Source organism: Equus quagga, chromosome 2, assembly GCF_021613505.1.
Source record: "Equus quagga isolate Etosha38 chromosome 2, UCLA_HA_Equagga_1.0, whole genome shotgun sequence".
NCBI classification, from domain to species: domain Eukaryota; kingdom Metazoa; phylum Chordata; class Mammalia; order Perissodactyla; family Equidae; genus Equus; species Equus quagga.
In genome coordinates this window covers 159,831,790-159,845,032 of record NC_060268.1, presented here as the reverse complement: position 1 = coordinate 159,845,032, position 13,243 = coordinate 159,831,790, and the positions used below count along the sequence as shown (strand labels likewise).

The following is a 13,243-nucleotide window of genomic DNA, read 5'->3' as shown; positions in this document are numbered from 1 at the left end:
CAAGGCAAGGAAAGTACTTGTCACAGTGGAAGACACAGTGAGGATGTGAGGTCTTGACTACTAGCTTCAAACCACAATGGTAAGCATATTTAAAACCCTATGGTTTATGCTTGCTAAAACAATTCCGAAACTCTCCAGATTGGAATTCCATCTGCCTTCTAAGATGGGCTCAGCAGGGGTTAGAAATGAATCCCAGGGTATACATTCTTCCGTGCAGCTTCCCTGAGACCACATCTCAATGTGAGATGGGAAGAGGCAGTGGGCAGTGGGAGTGGAGGGGAGAGAGCCCAGCATCACTGACACCTGAAGACAGGTGAAATGCATGGATGTGAGAGAGAGCCCTGGAGAGAGAGTCTCCATGTGGCCACTGAAGGCATCCTTGGCTAGCTTCATAACGATTTTCCTGATAGCAAAGAACCTCCCAGGGAGAGCGGGCAGCAGGGTGAGGAGGAGCTGGGGACGAGGAAGCAGATGTAAGAGACCCAGCTCTGGCCTTTCATCAGGATCTCCTCAGCTGACTGCATCCCTCCCAATGTCCCACGGTCCAGCAAAAAGTTATAAGAGTTACAAATGAGAGACAAAAAAGAATTAGTCAATTCTGATATATAGGACAAAAAAATTCAAAAACAAATCTTTAATATCTGTGTGTTTGTTGATTGATAAACTTACAGTTAGACTAATTGAGAGGCATGGGCTGGTCACAGGTAATAACAACCACTACTAATCCCACCTTTCTATGCTCTGAGCACTTTGCTGGGTCTTGTAGACACATTTTTCTATCCCTAATTCCTACAAAATGCTCACAAGGTAGAAAAAACTGTGTTTTACAGATGAAGAAAATAAAACTCGGCGGTTAAAGAACTAAGCCAAATTCACAGGGCTAGTAAGTGTCAGAACTCAGCTTGGAAGGCAGAACAACAGGGTTCCCGAGTGTATTCATTCATTCAGTGCGTGCTAGTGTATGCACATTATCCACAGATTCTATTGAAGGAGATGAGCAGATCATATTCTTCTGATGCAAGAGCAGTTTTAAATTTCTGTAATACTAATGACGATAATAGGTAACATGTATCGAGCATTCAATACATGCTAGGTACTGTTCTGAGCACTTTACATCCATTACTTCATTTAATCTTTCAATTCTATTATGTCAGTACTACCAGTCCCACTTTGCCAATGAAAACACTGACGTTCAGAGTGTTTACGCCACCTAGAACAATGCCTGGCTACATCACTAGCATTTAAATAATATTAACTTTTATTATTGATTACTGTTTTTCAGTGTTTCCTCTGCTCCAGTCCAGGCCTCCTGTAGACCTTGAGAAGAGGCGGAGATTGTAGCAGCCCCAGAGTTGGGAGTCCAATTCACGTAGATTAGAGTGTGGAAACCCCTCCCAAAGCCAAGAGAACAGCAACAAAGCTTGCCCTCATCTCTCACTACCCTGGCTGCCTCAAGCCAGTGGTGTTAAATATGGTGGATCCAATCCCTGTGGGGTTGAGAGAAGTTGACTGAAATGCCAAAAGGCTACTACACTGACTGTCAATCTGATTAGAGTGGTTGCTCACTGGTGATATTTGAAAGTCCATGCAGTTGGAGGCTTGGAGAAGGAATTCACGTCTAAGAGAGCAGTAACTCCAGGGGCCAGAGCTTTGGGTTGATGAGAGAAAACAAAATGTACCATCTCAGAAAGTCACTGTGAATTTATCTGCTTTCATTAGAAAAAAGCTGCCTAACATCAGAGCTCTAATTTCTAAGATTAGAAGCCTCCCTTGCTTTACACCATCAATGTATTCCTGAAAAGGTGTATGTAAATCAAATGCATGCTAATCAGAACACATCCCCCCAGAGACTTTCATTTTCATTTCAGAGTTGCTTCATCTTCACTTCTGATTGATGTTCGGTGGACAGTAGTTCCAACAATGCAACCTTAAGTTTTTCTGCCCTTTCCCCCAGGCTCTCAGCCAAGTGGTTAATCATGTGTAAACAAACCTTTACATGCACCAGAGACCTCCTGATTAAAAACAGCTCTGGGGTGAAACCCTTTGCAAGGAATCCTCTGTGTAAAGAGAAAACTACCCCAACTTATATTTGGTGAGCTGGGAAGTTCACATATCATGTTTTCTTAAAGTGAGAATTCTCTATTACAAACAATCTTTCTGATCAGTCAGTTTACTCTGAGAGGAGCTCTGGCTTCTTGCTAAGCACAGGCAGTTGACTACTCTGTGACTGTGTAGGACAACACATTCATCTCTAGAAGTTACAAGTGTATGGAGCTCTCTTCCTAGGTTATTAGATTGGCCCTGGGGTTCCAATTAACCTCGCCTGTTTGCTGGGGAGAGTGCCCATAGCTTTCATCAGATACTCAAATGAGTCCAAAGAGAGTATAAACATATTCCAGAATCCCTCAGTGAGGAAGAAGCCAGGGAATGTCCTCCTTACCTGTAGCCACCACAAGTCCTGGGGCTGTCTCCTTGCTAGAGATTCTTCCTGAGGAATATGGATTTTCAGAGATCTGCAAGTGCAGGTGTAAGGAGCAGAAGGGCTAAAATGAACCAGAAAAACATAGCTTCATTCCAGGAAACTCCTGACATACACGCCTGTCCTACCAGAGATGGGGCTTCCAGATGTTCATCTTCCAGAAACAGCAAGGTATTGCATGGGAGCCATATACTTAGTTTTGGGCAGGAGTTATCTCTACCTGAGATAGCCAGGATGTTCGTATCAGATGCTACGCTGAGCACCATTCACAGGCTCGTTCCTCTCATTGCTCCCCCCACAATTGTAGGCCTTCCCCTCTCTTCCTCACCCTCACCCTATCCATCATGGGCCAGCTCATGGTTGGCTTATGAAGCCTCTCTAATCATCCCTTCCCACAAGATGACACTGACCTTCTCCCATATCTAATCCTGACCATCACACTCTGCTTCTTGGAACGCTAAGGGGCCACTGGGAGGGATGAAAGGGGAAGCTAAGAGAAACAGTCTCCAGGTCCTCTGCTCTCTTCTTTAACCAGATTGTCTCCATTTCTATTTGTTTTGTGTGTGGTTCCTGTTGACAATTTTACTTAAAATGTTTGAAGTCATTATCTAAAACTCATCTAAGTTTCTGTTGTTTATTAATTTACTTATTTATCCTCATTAGAGCATTCTTAAAAGTGATTGGGGATTTGTAGAAATGTATCCTATATAATAAATAAAAATAAGATGATGAAATTGGAACAAAGAAAAATAGGTTAGGAAAATAAGATGAAGCCATGGGTAAGGTTTGGGGAAAGAAATGAATGCTGTGACCAGCTCCTAGAGGTAGGCACCCATTTATCTCTGACCTTCCTAGTACCCCAAGCAGAAAACACAGAGTTGGACTGAAAACTACAAAAGGGAAAGGCCCTGTCTGCCCTATTTACCACTATATGCCCAGTTTTTAAGATAATGTCTAAAATGTGACAAGTAGTCAATAAATCTTTTTGAATAAGTGGCAAAAGGCAACTTTTTTGCTAAGGAGAAACATAACCATTTCTGGGACCTTAGAAGAGTTTCTTGCATAGGTCTTCATTAAGAGGCTTTCACTGTTAATTATGTGTCTTCCCTCCCCACCTAGAGTTGCAGCACCTGAGGGCAGAGACAATGTCTTATACGTCATGTCCTCATAGTGCCTACCCAATATCTCATACAGCAGGAGCCCTGGGAATGCTGATAGATTAACGACTGTCCCATGTGGACACACCAGCCTGACCTTTCCTGAGCTTCCATGGCAACTTTTGCTTACTTTGACATCTATCAAGCACTTATCAAACTGGATCATATCAGCATCAGTTAACAGGTGTGTTACCCCTACTGAGCTCTGTCTGGGACCGTTGAACACAAGCTCTTTCTCTTAAATGTTTCTTTATTACTAGGATTTGGAGAACATAGTATTTTCTCAGTAAAAGTCTGTGGAACTCAACTGAACTTTCCATCCAAGTGATATGGCAGTCTGAGTCTACAGGTCAACACCCTGGGAGTTGCAGGAAATCCCTGCCAAGTACCAGCCAAGATCCTAAGACCCCTGGATGGAAGAAGGCCCCTGACGCAGCATCCCCAGGTAACCAGTCTGCCCTGTGGACCTCACACGAGACTGGGTAACTGACCAGCAGGCAGTGTACTGGGCTTCCTCTCAGGTCCACGTCTGGAGCTTGCAGTAGGCGCCAATCCCTGCCCTTGTTGTAAGTGATGTATGTCTTCACCTGGTCATCCACCTTCTTGTTTGCCAGGAATATCCCTTTGATACCTGCTACCTAGGAAAAAGGGTGAGAGATGGAGAACCATGTTGGGCCAAAATGCCTCTACTCTTCGAGAAGCCCAAGCATTTTCCACAGGGTACAAAAGAGGAGAAGAGGAGGCACACGGTGAGAAATGCCATATGCCATGTGGTCTGAGAGAAGTTTAAGTTCATCTCTGCACCCTCCATCCCCCAATCCAGATGTCCCTTTCCCTCTTATCCATCTATGTTTTCCCACTTTACATGCCTCTGAACCTTGTTCCATGGAACCTATGCTTAATTAACTACTAACATTCCCTCTGTGGTAGAAGTGGCTGATAACAAGTGAAGGAGTCTTCTTTTCTAGAGCATGGACTGTTGCTAACGAGGGCTTATAGACAGGTTTTGAGGGCATCAAGGTATAATTCTTAATGGTGGAAGTCCAGGTACCCCAAGTAGGAGTGAGATAAATATTTTCAAGCAGATGACCTGGTTTGACAACCTGGCGTCTATCTCTGGCTGTGTCACTAGCACACTGTGTGACTCTGGATAACTCATATCAACTTTGGGTCTCAGCCAACAGTCACTGAAATAGGTAGAATAAACCCTGCCCTTCCTTTTTTCCTCAGTTGACTGGCAATGGACACATGAAATAATGCAGAGCTCTCTTGCCAGAGTTCCTGATATATTGGGATTTGCACACTCTTGATATTTTACAGGGAGAAGAGCATTACCACACAACAAGTAGATAGAGGATTAAAAGAGACTGATGATCCAGAAGGTTCTGGAGTGAGTACATATTTGACATGAACTTTTTTTTTTCTTCCTTTTTCCCCCAAAAGCCCCCTGGTACGTAGTTGTATAGTCTTAGTTGTGGGTCCTTTTAGTTGTGACATGTGGGATGCTGCCTCAGCATGGTTTGATGAGCAGTGCCATGTCCGCACCCAGGATTCGAACTGACGAAACACTGGGCCGCCTGCAGTGGAGCTCACGAACTTAACCACTCGACCACGGGGCCAGCCCCTTGAAACAAACTTTTATTCCTTGTATGTCTACGTTGTGGGCCACAAGAACAGATATTGAGAATGACAATACCCTATGCCAAAGAAAACTTCCCTCAACTTCTTGTACAATTCCAGCATGTTTCAAAGCTGAAAGATAATTCAAATAGTTCAAATACATATAAACAAGAGGTTGAATGGCAGATTTTCTGGATAATAGATATCTCAAAATTTTAATTGTATTTATCCCTCTTTCTGTGAGAATCATGGTTAAGTGAGGTTTGCTGCAGCTCTAAGAGACTGCCAGTGGGAAAGGATTCCACAGAAGGAGCTTTTTTAATTTTTTTAATGACATAATTTAGGTGATGAAATAAGAAGGTTTTTTTTTTGGTAACCTGACTGGCCTTGAAAGAGAATGCCAACCAAAATGAAAGCAAACAACAAACAAATGGATGGAGTATGTCAGAAGGAGAACAGAATTATCTGGGAAGGACACCACCAGGGGAATTTGACAAACAGCCAACAACGGAATTGATTGGATTCCTCATTTGAGCAGAGGGTGGGTAAGGAGAGAAGCCAAGGCAGGAGATGGGCAGTGGTGGCAGAGTTATGCCCTTCCAGAGACATACCCTCCCTGCCCTAGCTGCTTAAAGTCAGTGCCACTTTAGGAAGGCTGGCATCTTATATGCTCATTGAGGGGCTATGAGGCCCTCAGATCACCTCAGTCTTTAAAATCAGCTGCAAAGATGTTTCTCTTAAACCTGATGGCTAATTATGCCTCACAGAGAATGGAATGTTTCTTTAGAACCTTCTGCCTGATGGAGGCCTTTTGGTATCCTCTCGTGCAGAGCTGGTGCCTTTTCTGCTGGACCACAGAGTAATGATTCCAGAGAACTCTCTCCCCCAAGCCAGCTGGCTCCCCTCCAATGGGTACCCACTTACTATTCACTTCCTGAAAGAAAATATACAGGTCAGACAGACTCCTGAATCTTCTTTTGCGGGACTCCTGTCACCCCCATGCCCTGCCTCCTAGTTTGATGCACTACAGCATGAATTGCTAGCCATTCAGCCACCTCTTGTCTTCTGGATGAGCATGTTCAGTAAATGGAACGGTCACGACCATATTTTCCTACCACCTGGATGGGCGTTTTCTGTGTGCCCCACATATTCTGAGGGCAAAATCAGGAGAATGGGGGCTGAAAATATATAGGAAGGAGAGATTTTCAGGAAACCCATCTGCAGCTCTGAAGGTGTTTCTCCTGCAGTTACACATAAAGCCACAGCAATCTCCCTCCTGTCTAAAAGAACGGGAACACTTCCCATTTGTATGTGGATTGTGCAAATCCCTTACATTATTACTGAATTGCTTCTTGGCTCCATATCTTGCATAAATGGACTATAAGTTTGGAGGGCACTTTGCTTTTGTGTACCCCAGGCCAAGAGCTTTCAAACTTTTTGACTGCAACCAAGTATGAAATACATCTATACTGAGCCTGGTAGACCCATACCCATATATGCATGTATGTGTACACACGTAGGTACATATATGTCTCTGACACAAAAATATCAGGAAACACTACTTATCCTTACTCACTATATACAATGTAAAGGAATTGGAAAATGAGACACATATTTTAACTCTTCTCCATCCAAGGAGGTATACTGCATCTAATGAACTTTAAACATGCTTCCTCCCACTGTTGCTCGAACTCAGAAGCATGGCTGCTGCCCTTGGCCCCAGCAGTTGAAGGAGAAGGATACCAGCTTGGTGCCCACAGCAGAGGGTAGTACAGGGTGTCAGGTCTTCATGGGCCACCTTCCCCCAGGGAATCAATTTGAATTGTAAAGGGAAGCTGACAGTGGCCCATTGGCAGAGCACTGAGTCCAGGTGGCACCGTCATCTGTCGCTCACTTCCCTGAGCCCTCAGGATAAGGAATCCAGGGCTCCACTGAGAAAAGCAATTACTATGGTCTTCCTTGGGCTGTCCCTAGAGTCGGGCCTGTGGGGAGGGGCCGACGAAGGTCATTTGGGAAAAACGTCCCTGTGGAGTCTATAAGCGGCTGTCCATCTGGCCAAAGATGAGTCAGCTAAGGTCACGGTAAAGCAGAAGGTAGAGGGCAAGCACTAGAAGGAAGCAAGGAAACGTCAATAAGATGAGCAAAGAGACCGGAGCACTAAGGACGGCTCAGAGAGTTGCATTTTATCCTTCTAAGTATAGTGGGGTCAACCTGATTACTCATTAGGAGTTTCAAATTATACCCACAGGGAGGTACCACGAGGCCCCTATCAGAATGGCTATACACACGCACATACACAACTGCTAATGCCAAGCATTGAGGAAGATGTGAAGCAACTGGAACTCCCATCCATCTTTGGTGGGGATGCAAAATGAAATTGCCACTTTAGAAATACATCGGTGGCTTTTTACAAACATACACCCACATTCAACCCAGCAATTCTACTCCTAGGCATTTATCCATGAGAAATAAAAACTTGTGCTCATGTGAATGTTTATAGAAGTTTTAGTCATAATCATACAAAACTGAAAACAACTTAAAGGTCCTTCAGCTGGTGAATGAGTAAACAAACTATGGTACATTCACACAATGGAATACTACTCAGCAATAAAAAGGAACATCTATTGATGCTCAACAACATGGGTGAATCTCAAATGCATTATTCTTTTTTTTTTTTTTTTAAAGATTTTTTTTTTCCTTTTTCTCCCCAAAGCCCCCCAGTACATAGTTGTATATTCTTCGTTGTGGGTCCTTCTAGTTGTGGCATGTGGGATGCTGCCTCAGCGTGGTTTGATGAGCAGTGCCATGTCCGCGCCCAGGATTCGAACCAACGAAACACTGGGCTGCCTGCAGTGGAGCACGCGAGCTTAACCACCCGGCCACGGGGCCAGCCCCTCAAATGCATTATTCTAAGCGAAAGAAGCCAGATTCAAAACACTGTCTACTGAAGGATTCCATCCAGATGACACTCTAGAAAAGGCAAAATTGCAGAGAGAGAGAGATCAGACTGGTGATTGCCAGTGACTTTGGTGGGGAGGAGGATTGACTATAAAAGAGTTATAAGAAGGAATATTTTTGGGGTAACAGAACAGTTCTGTATCTTGTTTATGGGGGTAATTAAACAACTGTATACCCCTGTCAAAACTTATAGAACTGTATACCAAAATGGGTAAATTTTACTGCATATAGATTATACTTCAAGAAAAAAATTAACGTGGAAACAAATGCATAGTGGGAAGAGCCTGAACTTTTTAGTAAAATAGACATGGGTTCATTCAAATGTAGAACTACCATTTACTAGCTGTGTGATCTGAGCTAAGTTACTAAACTCTGCATCTCTGTACTCTTATAGGCACAATGGGGAATGATACCTACCACAAGGAGATATTACAATAGATAATAAGAAAAAACCTATAAATTGTTTATGCAGTACAATACCATAGCCACTAGCCACATATGACTACTGAGCACTTGAAATGTGGCCAACGGGACTACAAAATTGATTTGTAATTTTATTTAATTTTAACCAATTTAAACTTAAATTTTAAAAATGATACCTGATTTAGTTATTGGCAAACTTTTAAGTATGTTTGGAATAATTTGGGCATGTGAATCCACTTTTTCTACTGTAAATTTTATGAAATGTAAATGGTGATCGGGTATTTCTGATGAAAATTTAGCACATGAATTGAGACGTGTGGGAAGTGTAAAATACACCTGGGATTTTGTAGACTTAGTATTGAAAAAATATAAAATATCTCATTAGTAATTTTTTGTATTTAGTATATACTGAAATGATATTTTGGTTAAATAAATTGTATGATTACAATTAACTTCACTTGCTTCTTTTTACTTTTTTAATGTGGGTAGTAGAAAATTTAGAAGTGCGTATGTTGCTTGCATTATATATTTACTCAATGATGCTGGTCTAAGACATTGCCTGGTATGCTGCTGCTATTATTATAAGGAGTTACAAATTGGGTGCTTAATATCCAGGAAAGCATTGAAGAAAACCCTTCAGATCAGCAGTTCAGAGCATGTGTCTGTAATATAACTGAGGGTGTTCAAAAGAATATTTGTTTCTTGATGTATCAGTAGGGAGCAACTAGGAAGAAATGTCATTTATAGTTAGGATGTGGAGGCACCCCAACAGAGCTCTATATGAAATGTGTCAGAGGAATCATGATGAGCACACATGATGGACTATACTCACCGTCAACACCAGCCTTGTTTTGATAGAGTGGGCTCTGACATCTTAAAGAAGAGATTATTACTTGACTTTCAAGAATTACATTCTTGCGGGCCGAGCCCAGTGGTGTAGTGGTTAAGTTTGCACACTCTGCTTTGGTGGCCTGGGGTTTGATGGTGCGGATCCTGGGCATGGACCTAGCACCACCCATCAAGCCACATTGTGGCAGCATCCCACATAAAATAGGGGAGATGTTAGCTCAGGGCCAATCTTCTTCTCAAAAAAAAGGAAGAAAGAATTATGTTCTCCCCTGATTAGTAATTACAGCCACGATGATATTGTACTTTGAAGCAAGGATTGAAGAGAAAACAAGCAAGTGACTCTCTGTACAGCAGGAGACTGCTCCAACAGACCGGGAAACAGACCATGTCTCCACCTTACTAGGTTTTAGAGAGTTCAGGGGGTTGATCCCCATTGGTATCCAAGGTCTCTCAGTGCCAAGACCTGCAAGGTGAATTCTCAAATAAGTTCTCACTTTCTCTGTCCCCTTCCCAATGTAAAGAAGAGGCACTTGAGAGGTCCACGTGGAAGATGGAGTGACACATCAGTAGTTTTAAGTGACCATGGTCAGTCCCAGCCACCTCACATCCACGTTACCTAAAGGCATCCCTGGCATTTCAGAAAAGTGAAAATAGATGTAGTATCCTATTACATTATAATTTAAAGTTACACATTAACTTGCACAGAGAACTGCATCATGCATGCGCATATCATTTGCTAGATATGTAGACAAAGGAGAAAAACATAGACAAGTACTTTCACAGAGAATAAATGCCAACTTTTCAGTCAACCTCTTCACTAGTATCTTTATAGTCTTTATCCCCACTATTTCTCAAGGTCACTCAACATTTCACAAAAATGGACCTCTACTCATCAGACTCTGGTTTTCTTTTCATGCTGGAACTCCACCAGGCATGCCTTTTTCCCAGTCTCCAATAATTCCCCTATTAAGCCAACTCATCTACAAGTCTCCCCAAATTCCTCAAGGTAGAACTAACCTTCCTGCTTAGTGATCCCACAATATGGGAGAATTGCACCTCTAATCCAAGTTAGACCGTGATCACTATTAGGGTAAATAGTCACTCTTATATCTTTCCAGTAGCTTGTGAGTCTCATGCACCAGCCTCATCTCATCAAACAAAATACACTCCAAGAAAGTGTGTTAATTTAGCTGAATTGAATGTGAAAGCTTACTGGTTTTCCCAGCTGCTTTACTCAAGGGCATTCAGAGTCCAGAAAAATTATAGTCTCTTTGCTAAGTGGCCATATGGTACACAATCTCAGTTTCTATGAGAATATCCACTGAATAAGGTTAAAGTCTAATGACTCCTAGAGACTAATTAAATTGAGCTTTATCTCCAAATCACAGAATGTATCTCCAGGTGCAAAACAGTATCGCCCTCTAAAAACTTTCAATATGGTCATGGGTCTAGATTACGTCAGGATCCAATTTATTCCCTTGGTATTAAATTCCTTCTAGAATCTGAACTCCAACTACTTATCCAGCACTTATTCCTATACTTGATAAGCATCTATCTTACACAATTAGACTGACTGGCTCATAGTCACACAAATCTACACCACCTGTCCAATTCTTGGCTCATGCCATTCTTGACATTTGGAATGCCTTCCACTTCTTCCCTTCTTCCACCCCAGAGTGAAAAGACTGATCAGATTGGTAACATTGAGAAAAAGAACTAGGCAGGTATAGCTCCTCCCCATCTCCAGTATTTTTGGGATCTGCCTGCAAAGATCATATCCTCTGTATCTCAGTGCTATGGTGTCATAGGGACAGGTTTCCAGAGTAGAGATTGTCATTTTCTATTTCTTCCAGTGACTGGATGGATGAGTCCAATTCTGGGCACAGCATTAACAAACCCACTTCCTCCTACATAAGTTAAAAAGGCAATAAAGCTGACATTTGCTCTCCACTTGTCTCACCATTTGTCTCTGTCTCAGTTGGTTGCAATCTTGGGCAGATAAAAGAGGAACTTTGTTTATTGACCCCCTCAAAGCCCAACAAGCTAGACTGCAAGCTCCCTGATGGTAAGAACCATTGCCTTCCTCATGGGCTTGAACACAACATAGGGGCACAATCAACCCTGATAAAATTGAATGGAGAATGAGCTCTACAGTGCTTGTTTTAGAGAATTTGCCTTGCCTGGTACATCTTGCTTCTCTACAGATGCAATGACACCATGCATTTTTTTCTCCAACAAGAGTGAAAATGCAAGACCGACTTCAGCAAGAAGAAAAAAATTACACGTATCTAGGCACATTCTTCATTTTGATTTATGTTCCACTTTGGATCACAGTGTCTCAGTGTTCTAAATGACCAAGGAGTTTCAGACTCCCTTTCTTAGAAAAGGAACAGCACTGTGGCAAACTCATCCACTGTATCAGTGGGGTCAGAGACATAGGGATTTCTCAACTGAAGGGTCATCTGCAGCAATCTCTACACTCTCCTATTTGGGATCTGACCACAGGAGTATGAATAGTGCCGTTATCTCTATAGCCTCACTTATACAAACAGGAACTTGGTTGGAATGGCAACGTTCAGTCCTGGGAACATTCATCCAAACCTTGCCAGGAGATGTGACGTACTGCCCAGCAACAAAGGTATATTTCTGTTTCCTGGCATAATTAGAGACATGGAGATGTAAGCTTCCCAAAACCATTTACACCCCTTGGTTATCTCTACCAGTCTTCACAACTCTAGGAAGAAATCTGGGACATTTCCCAAACTGAGACCTTGTTGTTAAAGGAACTATTTCAGAACTTGTCAACTATCTCCTAGGAAATCAGGATAGTTCTACTGATTTTGTTTTATAACCAGCAACATCCACTTCTATTTTTTTTAATGTACTTCCATTCGCCTTTGTGTAATCCTCTTTCTACCTATTAAAATAACTGGAATCTTAAATGTTTCTACCACTCTCAGTAACTGAGCAGCCAAGTTAGATACCAGTGTATGGATGCTGGAACTTTGACAGGCACTGCTCAGAAGAGACAACTGTATAAAGCAGAAAGCCAGGCACTGACCTCTCTGTTCTGAAAACCACTCCCACTTCTCAAAGAGGAAAACTCACAAGGGATCATCTCACCCAAGCCATCTGAGGTTACCACTCACAACAGACAACTTGTCTTTCCACGAATGAATGACCTCAACCAGCACAGCCTGTGTGAGTTTGACCACCAGTCATTAGTGAATCTTGGATAAGGAGACACCCTTTCTTTGCTCAAATCTGTCCATCACAGTGAGGTGGTCAGTCATGTGCCCTCACTGTGGCCAGGGCTGTCAATGGTCACACACTGTCACTCGATGTATTAAAAAGCACTACATCCTTAGGATCACTGAAACAATTAGTTTTTCTCTCATTCCTATGTAGAGTCACTTGGTTTCCTAGATAAATTATTCTTTAACTCATGATCACATTTAAAAACAAAACCTCAATATAAGTGAAAACTCAGTAAGGCGATCACATTAAAAACAGTAACAACTCAATATAAGTCAAGGCCAGTTCTTCACCATACCAAGACGGTGGCATCTGGTGGCATTTTAGGGAAACCTTCATGCTCAGCACTGATATTCACTTTTCTTTTCCTATAAAATTTGTTCATAAAACATGATTTTCCAAATAACTTAAGAGTCCATAAGAAGCAGCATACAGTTGAAAAAGGGACTTATGAGATCACATCTAGGCCAGGTATCTTCATGTCTGGCTTGTAATCATGCTC

General features: G+C 42.3%; 1 protein-coding gene across 1 annotated transcript in view; it reads right to left on the bottom strand.

Moving 5' to 3' along the window:
• Window positions 1-13,243, bottom strand: part of SORCS3 (sortilin related VPS10 domain containing receptor 3) — a 566,298-nt gene that overhangs the window by 84,665 nt on the left and 468,390 nt on the right. The window contains exons 10-11 of the mRNA XM_046654523.1: window positions 4,128-4,274; window positions 2,441-2,543 (exon numbers count right to left, since the gene is read on the bottom strand). Coding sequence (XP_046510479.1) covers window positions 2,441-2,543; window positions 4,128-4,274 — 250 coding nt within the window. The remainder of the gene's footprint in view (window positions 1-2,440; window positions 2,544-4,127; window positions 4,275-13,243) is intronic.